The sequence below is a fragment of the Arvicola amphibius genome, chromosome X (genome assembly GCF_903992535.2).
Source record: "Arvicola amphibius chromosome X, mArvAmp1.2, whole genome shotgun sequence".
Classification (NCBI taxonomy): domain Eukaryota; kingdom Metazoa; phylum Chordata; class Mammalia; order Rodentia; family Cricetidae; genus Arvicola; species Arvicola amphibius.
This window is the reverse complement of record NC_052065.1, coordinates 27698723-27722104: the sequence shown is the minus strand read 5'-3', so window position 1 is coordinate 27722104 and position 23382 is coordinate 27698723. Positions and strand designations below refer to the sequence as shown.

At 39.2% G+C, this 23382-nt stretch overlaps 1 protein-coding gene across 4 annotated transcripts in view; it reads left to right on the top strand.

The window, feature by feature from the left end:
- The first annotated feature begins 689 nt into the window (after positions 1–689).
- Cask (calcium/calmodulin dependent serine protein kinase) overlaps positions 690–23382 on the top strand; it is a 331839-nt gene continuing 309146 nt past the window's right edge. For all 4 annotated transcript variants that reach the window (XM_038316597.2, XM_038316596.2, XM_038316595.2 and 1 more), the window contains exon 1: positions 690–922. In XM_038316597.2, the coding sequence (XP_038172525.1) occupies positions 864–922 (59 nt within the window). In that variant the 5' untranslated portion in view covers positions 690–863. The remainder of the gene's footprint in view (positions 923–23382) is intronic.

Here is a 23382-nt window from a genome sequence, read left to right as displayed (position 1 = left end):
TCGCCGGTTCTCCGTGACGTTGCGGGCTTTGCGCGCATGCGCCACTGGGAGCGCTAGCCTTTCCCCCGCCCCCTCTCCTAGTCCCCCGCCTTCTTCCGCGGTCCCCGCCTCCCAAAGGGCTGGAGTGGGCGGGGCCTTTGGGTCTAGCCGCCGGCGGGCCGAAAGGGAGGAGGGTTAGCGTGCGCGGGGCGGGAGCTCCAGGCTTGGGAGCCGGCCGGCTGCTGAAGCTAAGGGGTGGAGCTGAAGGCAGCGGTCGCGGCTCCCGCCCGTTCTGAACACTCATCCCGCGAAGCCCCCTCCCACACTCGGGCGGGCGGCGGCGGCGGGAGGAGGAGAAAGAGGAGGGAGCGTCTCTGCCGCCGCCTCCTGGTCCCCAGCGCCGAGCAGCCGCCACCACCTCCCTTCGCGACGATCCTCCCTCCGTGGTGCTGTCGCGGCCCCCCCGTAGCCCGAGCTGCCCCGCTTCGCGCCGGAGCCGGTCTCGGACAGAGGGAGCGGTCGCGGTCTCGCAGCCCGCGCGGGCTGACGAGCGGAGAGTGCAGCGGTGCCTCGCGGATCCCCGAGGGTCCGCACGCCCGGCAGCGCGAGCGACAGCGCCGAGAGCAGCGGGCGGGCGGGCGGCGCCGGCCCGGGCCGCCCTCGCTCCCACGCCCCGGCCCCGCCGCCCGCGCCGGGGCGGCAGCCGGCAGAGGAGAAGTGCTGCAGTCTCCGGGCCTCGCGGCCCCAGTTGAGCTTCCTTGGCACTCAGGGCTTGCGAGTCCTGTGGGGAGGACGCGATCCCGGAGCCCGGGCACTGAGCTCTTGGGCGCCCCCAACCCAGGTTTCAGAACCCTCCACGCTGCGGCCACTGTCCCCTCCGGACCATGGCCGACGACGACGTGTTGTTCGAGGATGTGTACGAGCTGTGCGAGGTGATCGGCAAGTGAGTCTCCACGCGAGGGAGCGGGAGTGTGGAAAAATGCATTTTAGCGATGCCCGGGGCCTCCCGCACCCGCTCCGGGCCTGCCCCCTGCCCTCTCTCCCTCTCCTCTGCCTCTCTTGTCCTCTTCACCCTGTAGTATTTATAGACGTGTACCTGGATCTCCTTCCAGGAGAGGGTCTGGGGGCTTCTCAGCGACCCGTGGAGACCAGCGAGCCCGGGTCGGCCACTCCATAAGGCGTGGGGCGGGCTCCCTGCATTTTATCTGACGGTTACACAGGGACGTGGCAGGACCGATTTTATAGTTGCTTCCTGGGAACAGTTGGGGTTATTGTTACCTTTCCTGTACCCTAGACCTTTTACAAAAAGAGCAGCCTGCATTTCGTGTGCTTGTGTGGAGAGAGCGAGAGAGTGCGTCCAGGATTTTTAATTGTGGGGTGTGTGTCTATTGTGCCAGGATATTAGACAGATGCCTTTGTGTTCACCCCGTGCCCGGATTTAAGAGGGTCATTGAAGACGGGTGCGTCCAGTTTCAGCAATTTCTTCACCTGCCTTAGACGAACGTAGAAAGAGTTAGGGGCACCCAAATTTTTAATGCCTCGTTATGCAATGACTGTACAATCAGTGCTCGAGGCTCCCTTCCACTGTTGTTGGGATGGTGGTTAGCGTGGTAGAGCCGTCTGCTTTGAGTCACCGGGCTGGTCTAGAATATAGAACTGACAGTCCAAATGCTCATCCTTTCATCTGTGTTGTATAATTACACCAGGGAAAAGCAGGGAATCAGATTAATCACAGTACTGATTGAGAATTAAATCTGCAGTTCCTCATCTAATTGTCCAGTCCCGAAATCTGTTTTGAATTGTTTCCTTTTCATTCTTGTCAAACAGTATTCCAAGTGCACAATCCTGCTAATTTGCTTGTGAGGGAAATGCTGGCAATCTGAAGTTGATTTCCCAGCTCAGCGTGTATTCTGTGGCTTTGGAAGTTGAGATAAGATTTAAGAGCGATTTTTGCTTATTTAATAGTGCTCATTAGATCGCTAGTATCGGAATATTTTACCTCTTTTTGGAAGCGGTGCTTTATTGTCTATTTTAAGGTCCACAGTTAGGAAATGAAACCAAGACAGAGCAGTTGGCTCTACCTCTTTTAAGTTGTCTGCAGTATACTCAGTTTCAATTTTTTGAGTACTGATAACTCATTTTTTCCTCTATATTGAGGTATTACATTGCTGCTCACATGGTGAAATTGTGGATAGAGCTTGCTACACTCTTTCCTTAGATCCATATGCTTCGAGGACGCATTACTCCTTGCCCCATTGTTCAGTGACCAGCCTGTCTGTCAGGAGGAAGATGTCCAAATGTGTCTGTCTGATAGAGCCGTGGATGTGCCCTAGAGCAGCAGCGCTGTCCAAAGCTATTTAATGAGAGCCACGTGTAATTTATAATTTTCAAGTAACCACATTAGAAAGATTTCAAACAAAAAGGTGCAATTAATTTTAGCAATGTTTATTTAATACATTACATCTAAATTAGTGATTTCAGCATGAATTTTTTTTGCAATACTGTGCATCTTTTCATACTAAGTCTTTGAAATCCAGTGTGTGTTTTATACTAACAGCACATCTCAATTTTGACGCTAAGCTAAATTTTTCACCAGAAGTACTTGATCTGTATTTAGGTCTCATAAAATTTGCATGTACAAAAGTAGATTCACATACTTAAATTGTTCCAAACATACATAAAAGTTTTCCAGTAACCGAATTAACTATTTCTAAATTTTAATCAATTAAGCAGAATGCAAAATTTATTGCCTCAGTTGGATTAGCCACATTTCAAGTGCTTCATAGCCACATCAACTACCACATTTCTACAGAAAAAATATCAGAAATTGCCTTCATTTCTTCAGTGTTAGAGCACACAAAGAAGGTAAATGAGATGCTTCTCAAAAACACCCAGATGACCATGTGTGAGTGAGTGATATTGATTGTATTTAGTTATGGCTGTTGTGAGTCTGCAGTTGATCACTGGAAAATGTGGAATTAAGATGCTTACATATATTATGATGTTGGAAAATAGCCATCATTAAATCAATTTTGGTGACTGGTTCTCATTCCTTCAGGTCTGAAAGGATGACAGTGTGATCCCTTTGGATTTTGAAAAGTGGTCACCTTCGTGTTAGCTGACGTGGAATTGATCACAATATTTTAGAAGACGCCCTGGCAGAATTCTGTTTTGAGATGCTAGGTAGTCAGTGGCTGCCTGCATGTCTGTGAACTGTGAAATTTCATTCCTATTCTACAAAATCTGACTTGGTTGATGTCATTTATAAAATGTCATTTTTTGAAATAATGAATCCTAGGTAGCCTCAGTGTTAAAGAATGTAATGATGATGGTCCTCACCCTGGCAAAGGTTGAAGGTTTCTCCAGTAAATTCGTGTCACTATATATTGATCCTGAATTTGAAATTCGTTTCAGATTTTTTTTTTTTTTTTTTGCCGGGGCCTTGACAGCATACATTTAAACTAAGAATTTGTTCAATTAAGAGCTTAAACAGAAAGGCCCTGCAGATCATCATTCATCCTGAAAATCCTTTTAATTTCTACCCAGACTCCACTGAATTTTGATTCTCTTTCATAGCAAATTAGTATCACAAATTGTGTTTACACCACAATGTCTTAATAGTTTTTAAATTTCACCGAGGCTCTTTAAAATAGATTTCGGTTTTCAAGACATATTGGCCACCCACTCACTCCTCTGCTTACCCGTCCACCTGCTCATCCATCTTCTATGAGCTAGGCATTATTGGTGGTGTGAAGGAAGTTTCCAGTTTATTTATTTATTTGTTTGTTTGTTTATCGAGATAGGGTCTCACTACTGTAGCTCTGGTTGGCTTGGAGCTTGTTACGTAGTTCGAACTGATCTTGAACTCACAGAGAGATCTTCAGAGCGCTGGGATTAAAGGCATGTGTTGCCACACCTGGCTTTAATTCCAATGTAATTTAGACCCCCTTAGGTGTCTTTTCTTGGTTAAGAACATGGCTTGAGGTAAGGAGGTTTGAAGGGAGATGCTATTTGAAATAGACTTTCTTTGTAGTTGTTGCAACCTTTACTCGTGCTAAAGCTATCTTTGAAAGAATCTTATCGTCAGGGTGCCATTTCTTTTTAAAAAATTAAAACCCCCTCCTTTTTGAAAGCTGCAGAAACTCTTCAGTGCCTCTTATTTCCATAACATTTTTCATATGGCATCTTTCAAGTTATTGAAGTAAAATCAGTTATAGTCCCAAACTTCCTTTTTTTGTTTGGTTTTGTTTTTGAGACAGGGTCTTACAATGTCTAGCTCAGGCTGGCTTGGAACTTGATTTGTAGATCAGGCTGGTCTCAAACTCATCTACCTGCCTCTGCATCCTACATGCTGGGATTAATTGTCCAGTACCACCAAACCCATCTAGTCCCCAAACTTCTTGTCTTAACAAATGTAGCAATTACTGGAAAGAAAAGGTATTATGCAAATACAAGTTAATGACTAATTTATGTCATAGCTACTTACTGTTCCTTTTGTAGATTTATAGTTTTATAGGTAAATGTAAAATCAGTATTAGTGTGTGAAAGAAGTTTTAAAACAGTTCATTTAAATTAAAACATAAAAAACACACAATCTTTCTGTCACAAGCAGTGTCTTTGAAAGAGGATCACACAATGTACAATTTTTAACTTGTGTAGGAATTTGTCCTGAATTTAGGATTTAGGTAACCTGTAACTTCTGACTCTCCTCCTCTGCTAAGACATAGACTAAAATTGGAATGATGCAGCGTGACCCTTGCTCAAGGATGACATGCAAGTTTGCCAGGCATGCTGTATTTGCTTTCACCCCAAGAGCACTTATCATATTTAATTACAGTTACTTATTTATGGTCTCTCTACCTAGCTAATAGGTAGCTTCTTGAAGGCGGAAATATATAACATGCATCTCTCTCCATTGCTAAACACACTGCCTGCGATGTAATAGTCACTCATTAGCTGTGGAATAAGTCGAGTAGTTTTAATAAAATCTCATTAAAAGACAAAAAGTGTATTTATCAACCTTGGAGTAATTGTCCCAAAAGGCTGAATTAGATTAAAGTAGTGGTGCTCCACTGGCTGCGTATTAGCACTGTCAGCGGAGCTGTGGAAACCGTCATTGCCAGGCCCTGTGACAGAGCAGTGTAAGGAGCAATCTCGGGGACATGTTAGGTATTTTTTAAACTAAATAAATCTTGTGTGAAAAGTCACTGTTTTAAAAATTAGCCGATATATGTAGTTTTCTGGGACTAACTTTTCAGAGGATTAAAGTTTTTTACAAAGAGTAAATATGTTTTGCAATGCATTTCAGCTACCAGGCCAAAACATGGATTTTTATGTTCTATGCACTCATGTCTCTGAGGCTGTTGTGGAAGAATTTAGTTTCAGCCTGTGTTTGGCTTTTTTTTTTTCATGGGCCTTTTAAGATTCACATTGATTTATGACACTCATCTAACACTAACATGGTGATTGTCTGATGTTTAGAACAACACAGAACAAGGATTGCTTCAATAACCAGAGATGATAGTTTTCTACTACAATGGCTTAATTTAATAAGAAATTCATTAGGTTAGTATGGATTGTTTGCACACACATTTGATTAAAAGAGAATGGTTAAGTTACTTACATACTTTAAGTTCTGTACCTGTGACTACAATAATGCAGTTTGCCAGAGAATTGAGTTAAATGCAATCTTATGTAAATAGTGGTATACACACACACACACACACACACACACACAGGGAAAAATCACCTTTACTGATTTGTCCTAATCACTCTGGATTCTCATTTATTGATTTTCTCAGTGTTTTGGAATTCTAGTACCTCAGAGGGAATTTTACTTCATGCAGAAGAATCTTCCTGAAAATTTAAGTGGACACTGTACATAAACTAGTTTTAAATGTTAGGAAAAGGTCACGTGTAAGTCTGAATGATTTTAAAAACTTTCCAAAGCAAGCAGTGTTACATGAAAAAAGAACATGATCACAGCAATACCCATGTAGTAAGGCAAATGAAACCCACAGTCACCAGCTACATTTCTAAGAATCTAGATAATTCCCACACTTGGGATTCAGCTGCCCTCCTGCAGAAGACAGCCTACAGAATTTTGGAACAAGGTCCATTCCTGAGCAGTGGATTCTGGGGCCTTCTGGGAGGAAGTGAGCTCTTTAGTTACTTGTCTGTGTACCTATCTCTTCAGTAGATTTTTACCAATTGCTTTTGGAGTTGTCGTTTGTTTCATGTGGACTCCCTTTACTTCCATGATGGTGACAATACTTTGTGTACAGTTTGACATGTGCGGTTCACCTTCCATTTTCCTCTTGTATATATAAGCTTTATGCAATGGGCTGTATTTCTAAATTCCCTTAAACTGTGTTCTTAGATATTTCCTTTATATTGAAAGTTCCTGCATCTCTATTTATAGCTATGATCAATACCAACATTGCTTTGGGATTGTGCTTGAATGGGTGTCTTTTTGTAAATGTTTCATGCTTTAACTGTGTTTAAAGGAACTTTGACACAGTAAGTGTTAAAATAAAAAAAAAGTTTTATAACCTAATGACTACTTGGCAAAGAACAGTGACTCACCTTTCTCATAGTAGGCATTTTATATGTATCATCTCATTTAATTTGAACCCTTTTACAGAGAAGATTGAGCACAAGAGGTGGTGTGGAGTGATCTGGCCACGATCACATGGGATTCTCTCTGTTTCTAAAGATTGTTGTTCCTTTTGACCACATTCTACTGGTGGTTCTGGTTGTGATTAAGACTGCATTGAACTTCTTTAAAATAAGACTAATTTTCATTTTTAAAATTTACTACTATAAAAGATGATCTCTTTTCTTTCCAGTTACGTTTCTCATCTCTTTGGTAGCATATACTACTACTCTTTCTTTTTTGCTTCTTTTTTCTCTTGCTCTATGACAGTGGTTCTCAACCCATGGTCACGATCCCTATGGGGATTGAATGAACTTTCATAGGGGTTGCATATTAGCTGTCCTGCATTCAGATACTTGCATTGTGATTCATACAGTAGCAAAATTATAATTATGAAGTAGCAATGAAAATAATTTATGGTTAGGGGTCACCATAACATGAGGAACTGTATTAAAGGGTTACAGCATTAGGAAGTTTGAGGACCACTGCTCTATGATGAAATAATATCATTTACCAAATCAACTGATAAATCTATGTATTACTTAGCAGCGGAAGTAAGGAATCTTGACCATCTGTCTTAAAATATAATTGGTTTTGAAGTGTTTTTCATCCCCTTTACTTAACTTCAAGTGTTTTTTTTTTTCCAGACTAATTACTCTACATTTCTAAGTTAGAAGTAGTGAGGTTTGCAGAGAGAGGTATTTATTGGAGGGGTAGGGTGGGGTGAATACTTATGTCCTGTGATAAAAACTGAATAGTATTTTCATTTTGAAAACCATGTCCTAAACTGCAGCTTCTCAGCTGGTTACCAACATTGTTCAATTAAGGAGTCAAAAGGCTAGTTTTGTACAGGTACCAATGTAGAACAAGTACCTGTTACCAGCCACCAAGCTGATAAGATGTTCTGCTTTCCCATTTTGGGACTTACATTTTAGTTGTAAATTTATAATACAGATTTCTTTTTCACCGTATTTCTGTTTTATAGATTTTTGATTACTGGCTTTTAATTAAAATCATTTGATTTTCCAGAAATGATAATATTTCCATTCTCTTGCTTGGATATGACCATGAATTATATGGAAATCTTTCATTAAGTGACAAAATAAATATGTGGTCCTTTAAATTTTATCTTAATGTCTTGGTATTTATCACACCAATGTTTTTTTCTTAAATTATTCCACTGTAGAGATCTTAATTCTTTCTAGTGTCAAGGATTCTTGTCCGTGGATAGTGCTGGTGTACTCTTCCTCCTCTCCTTTTGTCATACTCTTTCCCTCACCTTCCAAATTTGTTCCCTAGCTCTTTTAATTGTCCATTTATTCACAGTAGAAAATGCTCATTTAATTGTACCTAAATCAATATATGTTTTGTATCTAAGGATACATTTAATTTCAGCTTCTTGTGTTCTGTTATTGGTTTCCTGTACATTTTTTTTAAAAACTGAATTTTATATTTTAGTGTATTTTTTGGCTTTATATCATTATTGTGACTATTTTGATCATGTACAGTGAAAAATTCATACTCATCCTCCTTCCCTCCATTCTTTCTCTCTCTCCCCTGTGGTTTATTCTCCAAAATATACTATGTTGCTAGGCATGGGGAGGCACACCTATAATTCTAGCACTTGAGAAATAGAGATAGGAAGAATAGGAGTTCAAGGCTAACCTCAGCTACATAATGAATTTGAGGTCAACCTGGACTACATGTTTCAAAAAAGCAATAATCTCTCTCACATCCACAATGTTGAATATGTATTTTGGTGTATGCCAGCCTAAAATGGGATTGTTGTCATTTGTGCTGGTTAGTTTTTGTCACCGTGACACCAACTAGAGTTATCTGGAAAGAGGGAACGCCAACTAATGAATGCCTTCATTAGAGTGGCCTGTAGGACTCTTTAGGGTACTTTCTTGATTACTGATCGATGTAGGAGGGCTTTGTCCAAGTGGGTGGGGCTATTCCTAGCAGGTGGTCTTGGGTTGTAGAAGAAAGCAGGCTGAGCAAGCCAGTAAGCAGCTTTGCTTTACAGTTCCTGCCTCTGTTCCTGTTTGAGTTTCTACCCGAGTCCCAGTAATGATGGACTGTGACTGGGACATATAAACCAAATAAACACTTTCCTCCCCCAAGTTGGTTTTGGTCAGTGTTTTATGGCAGCACCAGGAAACAAACTAGGACATCACTGCACCATTATATAGATTTTCCTGCTTTTTAAATGGTTTATTCAGTTAGAGTTGTCTACCCCTGCCGTGTACGTGAGAGCCATAGTGTCAGTGCTCTCCGTGCACCCACGTTTGTGCCTTAAACATAGATAGTTAGCCTTTCTGCTCATTGTTTCCCTTGGATATATGTAATTCAATTGCTCTGTGGCTTGTAAGGCAGCCCACTAAGATCTGATCTGGTCACCTTAAGCACAGTGTGGCCATTTTCTTCTTTATAGAAGCAACGATATCTACTTCACGAGCTGTTTGCATAGATTAGTGATTATAAGTGCCACAGAAGTGTTTATTTGTAGAATGTCTCTGCCGTACTCAAATTTCTTTTGGCAGTTATGAATACAAGTTTCAACAATTTTTAGATATGTACTTTCTCCGTGCTAAACACATGCTCTTCTACATAAATAATAATGTGAAATGAACATTCCTTTCTACTGTGTAGGTAAAATCATCAGAGGTGCTAGTATTTATTCATTCATTTGTAGCTGGGAAGCCATGAGCAAATTAGTTAACATTTCTGGTCATTAGCTTCTTTGCTTGTAAAATAAAAATGATAGTATATTCTTAAGGGGACTGTGAGGATTAAATAATACAATCTATGGAAAAATCTACATGGTGTTTAGTTGCATTGTTATTATTATTATTAATCAACAAACACTTTATTCTCTAGCCTCAAGGAACTTTCTATCAATAGAAGAGAAAGATGACTAAATCTAGACCACGTCTCCCTAGTTCTTGAATCCTGATAAGGCAAGAGTCACAGCTGACTTACACTTCTTTCTCTGAATAGTCATCAGTCGTTGTTGAATGAGTATATTTGGTCTTTGTAAGGACACAAAACTTTTTTTTTTTTGGTTTTTCGAGACAGGGTTTCTCTGTGGCTTTGGAGCCTGTCCTGGAACTAGCTCTTGTAGACCAGGCTGGCCTCGAACTCACAGAGATCTGCCTGCCTCTGCCTCCCGAAACTTGAAGGGTTTGTTAGTCTTCTCCTTAGGTAAATTTTGAAATGTTAGGCTTGTTTCCTCATTTCTAAAAAGTAGTAGAGGAACTCTAATAACTCTTAGAAAGTTTTAAAGAATATAGTCAAGAGTATTTAGTGTCTTTTAGCAAAAATAAAATGTTATATACTAGGAAGGGTACTCTTTGAGTCTACAGATTTTCATAATTTATTTGTAAGTCTGTCTAGGCTGTAGTTTTACACTGCTGTTACAAAGGTCCAAAGATTTTATTAAAAGAGAGTTTTGTATCACACTTTTGCATTTGGATATTTGGTAAAATTAATTGTTCATAATGTGAGATTTCATGCTGAAGAAAAGGAACATCTAGGACCCATGGTGAGATGATTCAGAGGGTAAAGGCACTTGCTACTAAGCCTGACTATGTGAGTTTGCTCCCTGCTGGGACTCACATGGTAGAAGGCGAGAACCAATTCCTGCAAGTTGTTCTCTGGTGTGTGTACACATATACATACAATACAAATTATGGTACATTTTTAAAATAAAATGAAAATCATAGAATAAATATTTTAAAAATAGATGTATACAACAAGATTTGTTAAACTTGTAATGTAATAGTTTCCCAAATTTTGTTTTGACAGCAATTTCCATATCTTAACTGAGGACAAATGAGACAGAAAGACCTGAAAATTGTAGTCTGTGAAAGATTGGGCACTGACTATAGATTACCTAAATGTATACCCTGTAAGAATGATCTTCATAGCGGAAGAGGGTGGTCTACTTAGACCATGACTATGGAAATGGGCTGGCTTCAGAGGTCACTTAAAGGTATCTTTTCCTATGATCTTGGACCAGTGTTATTTTTATTGCATCGTTTAGGTTAAAAGTTTTGCTGACTCTACCTTTCTCCTTTAACTCATTAGTTTAAAAGGAGAATTGTCTGACTTTATTTGTATATTGTTGGGGCGGCTGACCAATCCCTGCTCTGAGGGGCGTGGCCGCTCCAGCGGGCAAAAGGTACCTTTAAAAAGAACCGGGTTTGGGATAGGCGCCCCTGTTTTCTCCCGCTTGGTTCTCTGCTTCGCTGGAACCTTGGCTTTGTAAGTGTATCCCACTTTCTCCTTTTATTAAAACTGATTTATTCTAAAAGGGCTATTTTGGTTATTTCCAAATTCCTCCGACCGCCGCTACAGTATATGAATAACTTTCTGTATTCTACTTAGGCTTAATATCATCTTAATTAGGCCTTAGTTCTATCAGTATAATATGACATTAAATTTGAGATTAATCCTTTTTTTGAAATAGGATCTCAACTGCGTAGATCAGACTGGCCTTACCAACATCTATATACCTCTGCTTCCTTACTTTTATGAGTAGCCAGGTGAATGCTGGGAACCGAACCAGGGTCCTCTGTAGGAGTAGCATGCGTCATTAACTACCAGGCCATCACACCAGCATGATTATCTTTTAATATCTTCTTTTAAGTTAAATTAGATGTTTGTAAAACAAGCAAGAAACTTTTTTTTCACTGAGAACTTTCTTAAGTAAGTATATTTTTTATGAATTTGAGAAAATCATACTATTCAGACAACAGGTAAGATTGAGAATATATTTAGCTCACACTCTAATCAATGTATTTTAAAGGCATGCTAAGATGTGGGGAAAAAACTTTATTAGTCATACATGTTGTAAGCTGTACTTTTTTTCTTAAAAAGATTTCTCACAATGGCTTCATCTACAAAACACAAACCTGAGACTGAGGGAACATTGAAGAAGAAGGGGTGCAAAGATTCTAAGAGCCAGAGATAAGTGAAATTGTGTCTCTTAGTAATATCAGAAGCCATACTTTTAAGTCTCACCAGAATGACTGCTCAAATGTCGGTTAACAAGGATTACACCAGTGAGCATGCCAGACTGGATGGAGAGAAAGAAGCCCAAGAGGCCTCAACCCTACATACACAAAGAGCTACAGACAGTTGAGAAAAGCTAGGAGTGAGAGAGGTAGACCTCCTCAGGGAAGAGCACACCAATTGGTTGTCCTATGCCAAACAGCCCCTAAAACACACATACCAATAGCATTATACAAACTGAAATATATATTTATTTATATATTATATAATATATTTTTATAATTTATATAAATATATTTAGAAATATGTCTATGTCTATGTGTTATATATATGTGTGTGCATACATATACTATATTTATATACATATATAGAAATGTATAGTTTATAAATAATACACGCACACACACATATATATATATATGCATACAATAACAATTAGTGAAAAAAGAGGCCATGAATTTGAAGGAGAGTGAAGAGAAGTATATGGGAGGTTTTAGAGGGAGGAAATAGAATGGAGAAATGTCGTAATTATAGTCTCAAACATTTTTTAAGGAGATTTCTCTCATGGCAATTAAACTGATCTGTGTAAACATCTATTCATGTGAAAATGCTTTGTTATCATCATTGCAGAAAAAGCCTGGAAATCTGAAGAGGGAGCATTCAAGGCTTGCTGCCACACCTTTTAGATTCTCAACAATATTTCTTCCGTGGTTGAGTGTTCCCATTATACTGTTGGATCGTGCTTCATGTTCTGTGACCTGTAAGCAAGCTCAGTGGGCTTTAGTTGACATCTGGAATCTCAGGCTTCTTGGTTAGACTTACTCTAGTAGCTTTAGGATGAGGCTTACAAATATGAATGTGGACTTGATGGTCTCATTAGCACATTCCCTTTATTTCCAGATTCATTTCTAGGCATAGAGAGCTGTAAGTTGGATTTTTAAAAAGTACCGTTTAGTAATTGTCAGTCCAGGCATGATGACTCATTCCTGCAATTCCAGCGTTTGGGAGGCTGAGACAAGAGGATTAATTGTAAATTCAAGGCCAGGCTGGGTTACAGAGTGAGAACCTCTTTTAAAATAAACCCTCCAAAAGAGACCAAGAGAAATAAGTATTCTAAACAAACTTTATTTCTAGAATTATTTGTTTGTTTGTTTGGCAGAGTCTCCATGACTGGCCTGGAGCTCACTATGTAGACCAGGCAGGCCTCAGGCTCACAGAGATTTTTCTCCCTCAGCTTTCTGTGCACTGAAAAGGCATGAGCCACCCTGCCTGTTGGAAAATTATTAAAAAATAGTTCAGAGAGACATCAGTATTTGAATTATTTTCTATTTCTTCATCTCATAAAAGAAGAACGGGGAGCTGGAGTGATGACTCAGCAGTGAAGAGAGTTTGCTGCTCTTGCAGAGGACCCAAGTTCTGTTCCCAGTACCCATGTTGGGCATCTCACAAGTGCCTCTAACTCCAGCTCCAGGCTGTTGTTTGGTCTCTGTGAGTAACTGCATGCACATGGCATACATGTACACACACAGGCTCATAAAATAAAACAAAAGCAAATCCACCCTTTTAAAAAGGGATGGTAATGATCGGCATTGCTTGATTTATGAGATTTTGGGGGGCAGGGGTGAGACAGGGTTTCTCTGTAGCTTTGGAGCCTGTCCTGGAACTCACTCTGTAGACCAGACTGGCAGAGGACAACTTGTATGATTTTGTTTTTTCCATCCATCTTGTTGGTCTCAGAGATCCAATCCAAATTGTAAGGCTTGTGTAGTGAGTGCCTTTCCATACATCTTGCTGGCCCCTGCCTTTACCTTTAAACTGGTTTAGTGTTATCTTTATGAGTCTTTTACTATGCTTTGCTTCGTAGGTAGGATTTAGAACACATTAGGTCAAAATGTTGACTGTCTGAAGGTGAAGTATGTTTACTGATGGAGCAATAATAAATTTACACTGAAGTCAAAGGAAAGAAATAATCTGAATTAGCATGTTGCCCCCTTTTCCCTTAAATTGTAAAATTTTAGTTGAACTTTCAAATTTGGAAGTTCACATGAGAAACATTTGTGTCCAATCAGATATGAACTTAGACTCTTGAACATCTGGTTAGCCTGTAAGGAACATTGAAGCATTCTAGGAATGTGTTGGAAATACAGATTTAGGGCCTCACCTTGACCCTTAGATCAGCAGTTCGGGGAATAGAATACCACTATCACTGTTTTAACAAACCCTCCAAGAATTCTGATTCACACAAATTTTGAGAACTATCCCCTTAGAATTCTGGATTAGTAAGTGATGGTCTATATCCTAAATTGGTTCACTACCTATTTATTGTCTACAGATGCTTTTTATGCTATAGGCATAGTTGAGTAGTTGTGCAGAACCAGTTGTGTGGAGCCTCAACTATTTGTTACTTGGCCCTGTAAATAAAAAAGCTCATTGATCCCTACTTGAGATGAAGTCTTATAATTGTTTTCTTGTAAGTAGTTAAAATTATTAGGTAAATACCCATTTCTGCCTTTACACATGACCCTCATTTTTCTACAAGCCCATTCCTCTCTCTAATATCAACTCATTAACTCAGTTGCTAATGTTCTACATTGCCCTTTGTGCTCAGTAATAGTACTAACTGTTTAATAATACTATGACCCTTTCTCACTGATTCCATGCTGGTGTGTCCTCAGTATATTCTAGTGTAATCTAAATCACCTATTGTAATCTTCATTTCTCTCTATTCTTACTGCCTTATTTATTTCCTCAGGACAAATCCCACTTTATGACCACTATGTTTAAGAATCTGTGTGAGCTGATTGCTGTGCCTGGAATACTGTTACCCTTGTCCTGTAGTGCTGTAATTGCTTGCACTTCACCAGAACAATTTGAACACATAGTTATCAAGTGTCTTGGGTAATCTTTGAGCATTTCCTGGGAGAATTATTGTTAGCATTTGCACATCCAACCAAGGATAGCTGCTCATGTTCATATCTGGGGTGCCATTCAAAACTCCTGACGTTTCTTTTGTACTTGCTCTAAGTTGGTAAGGTGAGTGGTGGTCAGCCTCACAGAAAATGCACTACTGTTTGGACTGGGCTCCTTGTGGCTCCCTGCATCACTGAAGGAAAACCAATGGTTTTCTTTTTTTAAAAAAGGCCATTCCATAGTCTCCTGCTTTCTAGTATCAAAAAACCCCAGAAAAAGTGGTTTTGTCGCAGATGTGATTTCATGCTTGTATTTCTTTTGCTTCTGTGACTGATGTTTTAAGTTAGAAAATCGATCTTAACTAAGTGATTCTGAACTACCTTACTTGCGAGTTTGTTTTGGTTCATGATTTATCCCAGACATGGAAAGTAGTCAATGAATTTCAGACTGGACATGCCTGAATTAGCCTTTTCCAACCAACTTAATTCATATCCTTTGCCCTGCTTACTCATCCCAGTGGTGAGATACAAAGACACAGACAAAGGCAAGTACACAAAGTGTGGTCATTCAGGTCTATTGCCCAGGGCAGCCTGACTGTCAGATAATTTGAGTTTTACAGTTTCCTCAAAATCGTGTTGGAAATGAAGAATTTTTAAAGTTATTTATGGTGATGACTAAAATGTGAACTCTTTAAAAGAAGATAGTGTTATATTCCCAGACAGTATAATCCACCCACAGGAGTCATCTGAACAACCCCATCCTTTCTGTTTTACTGCGTGAAATAGAGGTCAGGAGTGGGTGATGATAGAAGTTTCGTAAATCACACGATAGTTTAGGTAAGAGGAATGATCTGGTGGTTCGTGCTCTGTTGTCTTGTCCTTGCGTGCAGAGGTGTTTGGGACAGCCCCACAGATTTGGAGGTAAGCTTCAGTAATTTTCCCCACTTCCTTGGCAGCCAGTTAGGCTTGGGAGCTGAGTGTTCCATTCAGAGAAGCAACTGCTGTAGATAAATTCTGCCGAATATGGGGTTTGAACCATTTTCAAGGCTATAATAATGTTCAGGTTCAAAATTTCTTAGTAAGCAGAAAATGTTATTTAAGAATGATTATGCTTCAGTATCAGATTCACCTCCTTCTGAATAGACATTGCACCCAAGTCTCCAGGTAACAAGTCTGTTTGCTTTTAGTACTAATTTAGTACTAATGCTTTCCTGTTTCAAAAGCAGAAATTTGAAGTCTCACAGTGCCTCTTTGAACACATTAGTAAACGTAGAATTTTATTGGAGATATTGAACATAATGGTAAAATCTTATTTAGTACTAATAGCTAATTAGTTTCCCTAGTTTTTTTTTCAAAGCATCACACTTTATACTAGGTATAACCTTTTTCTAGATTTTGCATTGATTCACCTTCTCTCCTTGCTGGGTTATTCATTCTTCCACTCGTAGCAGCAAGTACAGTGCTTCTCAACCTTCCTAATGCTGCGACCCTTTAATATAGTTACTCAATGTTGTGGTGACCCCAACCATAAAATTATTTTCATTGCTACTTCATAACTGTCATTTTGCTACTTTTATGTATCATATTGTAAATATCTGTGTTTTCCGTTGGTCTTAGGCAACCCCTGTGAAAGGGCCCTTTGGCCCCCAAAGGGGTTGCAATCTACAGATTGAGAACCGCTGACCTAGTGCACTCCATGAGGATAGAACTGACTTTCAGTCAACTAGCTAACCCCACCTGATCTTGAGCAAAGCTAGGTAATATGGTAGCTGCTAGGATGCAGCTATTTCAGGTAGTCATTATTAAATAAAACTCACTAACCTGCACTTCCTCCAGAAAAGTTTTCTAAATCGTCAGTGAACTCATGAAAAAGTGTACAACATTTATTAATTTCAAAGCATTGAAAAATGCAAATAAGAAACAATAGTGACAAACACTTAGGATGGCTAGAACTAAAAGGCTGGATGACTGTGCTTACACAGGTAGCCCTAGTTAAACTAAATGGATCATAAAACCAAAAGTCGTGAATCTGGGAAAAGGACTTAGAGGAAACGAGACAGGTTCACATGAATAGGAGGAAGATAAAGGAGAGTGGGAGGAAAAAGTAACCAGAATGCCTTATATACATATGAAATTACCAATGAACTTGCTTAATTGCTTGCAAAAGATGAATGATAGCAAGATTGTAGATTAGTGAGAATATCAAATAGTACAGCCACTGTGGAAAATATGCTGTCAGTTCTTTAAAAAGTTACAGTTGCATGTGACCCTGCAAATCCACTACTAGTTATCTAGCCAAGAGAACTAAAAACTTATATTTACATGAAACTCATAAATAAATTATAAATATAAAATATTAATACTGACACTCATAATGGTCAAGATGTACAAACAATCTGAGTGTTCATTGGTGAGTGAACAGTTAAGAAAATGGGGTAATTGCACAGTGAAATATTATTTGACCATAAAAAGAGTGAAGCATGTGTATAATTTTCAACATAGATTCCCTCTAAAACTTATGCTAAGTAAAAGAAACCAAGCATAAAATATCACATGATATAATTTTCATTTCTATGAAATGTCCAAGATAAATAAGACTTTTGAAAGAGACATTAAATTAGTGGTTGTCAGGAGTTGTGGGGAGGGCAGGTGAAGAATAACTCTAACAGCATGGGATCTCTTTTGTGGTCTCTAGAATAGTACTTGCTCGTCAGGGCACAACTGAATATACTAAAGCCCATCAAATTGTATACTTTAGAAGAGTAAATCTTATGATTTATGACTATCTCAATAAAAGATGTTTTTTTAAAAAAATTGAGCTCCTTAGTCACATCAGTCACATTTCGCATGCTCACTAACTTTATGTTGCTAGTGGCTACATGTTGGTAGCAGAAATTTAGAACATTTTGTCATCACCCAAAGTTTTGTTAGCTAGCACTGATCTAGAGGAACTGAAATTCTCAATTTGGAACCCCACAAAAAAAAAAAAAACAAAAACAAAACAAACACCAAAGAAAAGCCACTGTGTGTAAATCACCAAGAACTTGGGAGAGATTTGAGAAATGTTGTAGGATACATTTAATTGGGGCTTGCTTACAGCTTCAGAGGTTTAGTCCATTATGATATGTTGGTGGAGACGTACCTGAGAGTTACATCTAGCTGGAAGAAAGAATGATACTGGGCCTGGCTTGGGCTTCCGAACCTCAAAGCCCATCACCAGTGATAGACTCCCTCCAACAAGGCCACATTTCCTCTAATCCTTCTCTAGTACTGCCACTCCTTGATAAGTAAGTATTCAAATCTATGAACCTATGGGGGCCATTCTTATTCAAATCCCCACAGATGAACTTGGTGCTTGTCTGAGTCTTCAATAGCTCCACTCTCTCCACTTACTAGGTTATCATAGATGAGGGTGGTCTTAGGGACACCACGTGTAAAGCAGTATAGTACTAATGTCTATTGCACCTCTTAGTAGCAGTGTCTTCCTTGGCCCTAGTGGTGAGTTACAAATGAAGCCTAATCTTGAGTGCATTCAAGCCAGCCACTTCTCTGGGTAATTTGGAGGTAACAGGGAAAGGGCACAAAGATAATTTCTGGCATCACAATTTCTGTATGATTCTATCTCCTTATTTTCTATCTGATGAGTCATGATTCTTTGTTTTATGTTTTTAGATAAAGTTTCTTTTAATTATATGAGCATATTTACAATACCTAATTTAAAATCTCCTAAACCCTGGCTGGTGAGATGGTTGAGTGGATAAAAGTACATGCTGGCAAGCTTGATGACTTACAGATTCAATCCCTGGGAGCCACATGGTGGAAGGAAGTAACTCACTTCCTGGCGGACAAGAGGGCTCAGTGGCTAAAGGTGCTTGCTATCAAGTATAATGACCTGAATTTGAAGAACACACTCTCACAAGTTGTCTTCTGCATATGCACATGTGCATGTACACACATACAAATATAAAAAAATTAAAAAGAGAACCAAGTCCTACAGTTGTTGTCTTACCTCCACATACCTACTGTGGTATGTTCATATGTGCTTATATGCACATACTCGTAAAAAAATTAATAAAAATTGAAACATAAATTCTACTAAATACAACAGTAGGGCCCTTCCAGACCGATTTCTGTTGGCTACTATTTTCTTTCAGCAATTTTTCTCAATATGTAACAATTCTGTTATAAGCTTCCAAAGGTAGTAGTTATTCTTGTTTTCATTTGGTTCAGTGATTGCCTGGACTAGTTATGTAGTCTTCCTTTTTAGTAGTATGGAGTTACTGAAGTCTATGCTAGAGATTTGTTGTTGTTGTTGTTAATTGGTTGAGTTTTGTTTTCTTAGAAAGTTTTGGCTTTCTTTTAGACAGGATCTCTGTGGCCTGGGTTATCTTTACTGTGTACCTGAGACTGAGCTCAAACTCAAAGTAGCACTTCTGCCTTAGCCTCCTGAATGCTAGGATTAAAGGCATATGACATCCTGCCTAGATGAGCATTTTCTTTTGTTTTTTAAAAATCCTTTGTTTTTTTTTTGTTTGTTTGTTTTTAAAATCTGTCTTTCTAAGATTTTCCATTGGGTCAGGACAACTTAATGGGTAGTCAATTATTGGTCAGTTTTCCTTAAACGTTTTGAGCCAGTAAGCCTCACCTCTTTTCTTAGGGAGAAATTGTATGTGGAGTGGGGGGGGGCATACATTTCATGTTCAGATAGTTTGAAAGTCTTCGTAGGGCCTGAAGAGATGGATCAGCAGTCAGGAGCTTGTACTTGTCTTACAGAGAACCTAAATTCAGTTCTCAGTATATCCATGTCTGGCGGTGATAGCACACAACCACCTGAAACTCCAGCTTCACAGTATCCAAACCCTATTCTAGACTCCTTAGGTGCTTGCACTAATTTGCACATAAGCACACATATACATATGAATTAAAAATAATAAAATAAAATCTTTAAACATCTCTTTGACTTGTAAACCATCTTAGTAGAATGCCCAGAGACAAACCCATACAGCACCAGACACTGTAGTTTTTTTTTTTTTTTTTTTTTTTTTTTTTTTTTTACTGTAGTTTTTACAAAGGCATCAAACATGAATTGGAAAAAAGCCTATACAATAAATGGTGCTGGCGGAAGAGTGAAATTAGATTCATATCTCTCATCTTGCATAAAAATCCAGTCAAACTGAATCAGAGATACTAATTTAAAACAGGAAACACTGGAGCTGCTAAAGGAAAACAAAGGGGGAACACTTCAGAATGTAGGTACAGCAACAGATTTCTGACTCTAACATCAATAACACAGGAAACAACTGTATAATTACCAAATGGAATTTCATGAAAATTAAGCTGCTGTTCAGTAAAAGAAACTAACAACAGCTTTACCCATTCGAGAAATACAAAGTGAAAGTACTTTGAGATTCCATCCCACCCCATTGAGAATGGCAACCCTCAAGCAAATGAATGAAAACAAATTCAGGTTAGGGTGTAGGAAAGGAACCCTTCTACGTGATGGGAAGTGTAGGCTAATGCACCGCTATACAAGTCCAGTAACCCAGCTGTACCACTCCTGGGCATCTACCCCAAACATGCCAAATCCTACTACAGAGATACTTGTATATCCTTGTTTATTAGTTCCACTCACAATAGCAAAGAAATGAAATCAGCCTGGATATCCATCAACAGAAGATGGAATTATGAGAGAGAGACAGAGACACAGAGAGAGACAGAGACACAGAGAGAGGGAGAGACAGAGAGAGAGAGAGAGACAGAGAGAGAGAGAGAGAGAGAGAGAGAGAGAGAGAGAGAGAGAGAGAGAGAGGGGTAGTGTGGAGCAGCGGGCAGGCCTGCTTTTTGTCCTGCCCGGCTCCCACTTGGCTAGCTTTACACCCGAAATAACAACACACAAACTGCATTCATTTAAACACTGCCTGGCCCATTATCTCTAGCCTCTTACTGGCTAACTTTCACATCCTGATTAACCCATTTCTAATAATCTGTGTAGCACCATGAAGTGGTGTCTTACCGGGAAAGATTCAGCACGTCTGACCTGATGGCTGGCTTCATGGCGACTGTCCCAGAGAGGAGAGGCGGGGCAATTGTCGGAGCCATCTACCTCACTTCCTTTTCCTGTTCTGTCTACTCCACCCACCTAAGGGCTGGCCTATTAAATGGGCCAAGGCAGTTTCTTTATTAACGAATGAAATCAACACAAACAGAAGACTCTCCCACATCAGAGAGAGAGAGAGAGAGAGAGAGAGAGAGAGAGAGAGAGAGAGAGAGAGAGAGAGAGAGAGAGGGAGTTTTTATTCCATGGTAAAGAAAACTATACTTGGGAGGAACGGGAAGATACTAAGTGAGGTAATGGAGGCTCAGAAAGACAAATGTGAATGTTCTCTGCCATATACAGATTCTAGTCTCTAACTGTAAAATATGCATATCTAGGTGGGAGGGAGCATGGGCGAAGGCCAGGAAACTAGAAATGGGCATATGACTGGAAAAAAAGAGGCTCTACCAGTGATCAGTAGTGCACACAATTAAAGTGGAAGGGATAAATACTGGGAGAAAGTATGGTGAGAAAGGCAGACTGACAAAACCAGACATGTATGAAAACCCATTACTCTGTCAACTAATTCAAAAAAGAAAAAGAAAATCACACGTGCGCGCGCGCGCGCACACACACGCACACGCACACACACCCACCCCTGCCTTTACTTCACTCACTTTGTGTAGAGCCTCACAACCAGACAGCAGACATAGGTCTTTGGGACCCTCTCCAGTGCCTCTTAGACATGCACATAGCTCTGCACATATGCAGTCTTCCTGAACCTCCAGAATACATCAGTGTTTAATAAACCCTCTATTTGTGTCATTGTGAAGATCTTCCATTTCCATGCTTGCCTGTGTCTCATTCGTCTCAACGAAATAGTGCAGGGTTAAGCAGCTGTGGTTTCTGATTGTTCACTAATGATTACTATTCTTTTCAGCGGTATCCAAACAATGGGGTTCAAAATTAGGTCAACTCCCTTCAGTGGCAGTGTCCACAAAGCTAGGAGATCTCAGAGTTCTGGTATGGGATGGAAACAGCCCCATGTCTAATGCCACAGACCTGCTGCTCTTACCTATCATCAGCTGGCAGAAGTCTCAATGCCATTTTTATCTCACCCTTCCCCATAGGTTTACTCTGTATCTGTAATTTGATAGCTTTTCATTTAGTACAAGTATTTTCTCATGTTCTTGATAATTCATTATAAATAATTTCTGATGACTGTGTCATCTCATCATTTATTTGAATGCCTCATAATTTACTTGGTGATTCCCCTATTATTGTACTTTAGATAATTACTTGTATAATTTGACTGACTTTCCCAATAGGCTCTAACCTCAGAAAGCCTGGAATTGTTTTACTATTTCACTCTCAGCGTCGAACATAGTAAATTTTTGTTTCCCCATTTTTTAAAATGTTATAGTTAGTACTTTCAGAAAGTATGTCTTGCTGCCAAAACTTTATCTAGTGTGTGTGTGTGTGTGTGTGTGTGTGTGTGTGTGTGTATTACCAAGAATGGAGTTTCTGAAATGGAACTGCCTAGTCGAATGACAGAGACATTAAATTACTATTGGCTTGTGTGTTAGGTGGCAGCTGGGTGGAGTCGATTATCCCCTTTCACTTTCATACAGCTTCCAGGATTGAATTCAGGTTGCTGGGCTTGCAGAGCAAATACCTCTCCCCACTGATCTATTTTACCAGTCTTGCCATTTCTAAAGCTCCAGGTTTAAAAGGATTGCCAGTGTAATTTTTAGGAAACTTACAACAAAATGTTTGATTTTAGTGGTAAATTTATTGTATGGTGCATTTGGCAATGTCGATTGTGCTCATTGCTTGAGAACGTTTGTTTTGCTTTCTTTTGAGACAGGGTCTCACTATGCAGCCCTGGCTGGCCTGGAATTCACTATATATATATATATATATATATATACATACACACACACACACACCAGCCTGGCCTCAGACTCACAGAGATCTGCCTGCCTCTGCTTCCCAAGTGCTATACTAGAGTTGTATGCCACCATGCCTGACTTACTGCTTACATTTTATTGATCTAATAGGCAAAAATAGTAACACATAGAATTATATCTTATCTTTCTGTTAAGCAATGAAAGTTTTAATTTTTATGTTCAATTTTTAAAATATTTCTTTTACAAATTGCCAATTTGTTTTATCTGTTTTCCCCTCATTGACCAGTACTTTTCTCTTAAAAGCTGATTTTTATAGAATATATTTGATTATTGTTTTCCCTCCAACACCCCCAGGTCCTTCCCACTTCTTCACCCATCCAAATCCACACCCTTTCTTTCCCTCTCTCTAATTTATATAAATTCCATATAACAAAGATACTAATCTGCTATTACCTTTTAAATATATTTCAAATTTAATTTAAAATTTTTTCCTAATGAGTTTGGATGTTGAAAAACTAAAAATCATTTAGATGTGATTGAATCTCATTGCTGGTTTATTAAAGAGAGAAGGGATTATTTCCAATTTTAAACATGGCTATAGCCTTTGCAGTTTCTAGCTTAATGTGAGCAGATCTTTTTAAATATGTATTACAAATTTTAATTGACAGAATTGTACATATTTATTAGTAATCATGATATTTCAATAATATATACTACATGTAACAATTAGATCAGAGTGAGTGATTAATATGGTTATCATTTCAAACATTGGTCACTTCTTTGTGTTGAGAAAAATTCAAGTTTTTTTTTTTTGCTTTGGTTTGATTATTTTGAGACAAGGTCTTACTACGTAGCTCTGACTGGCCTGGAACTCACTAT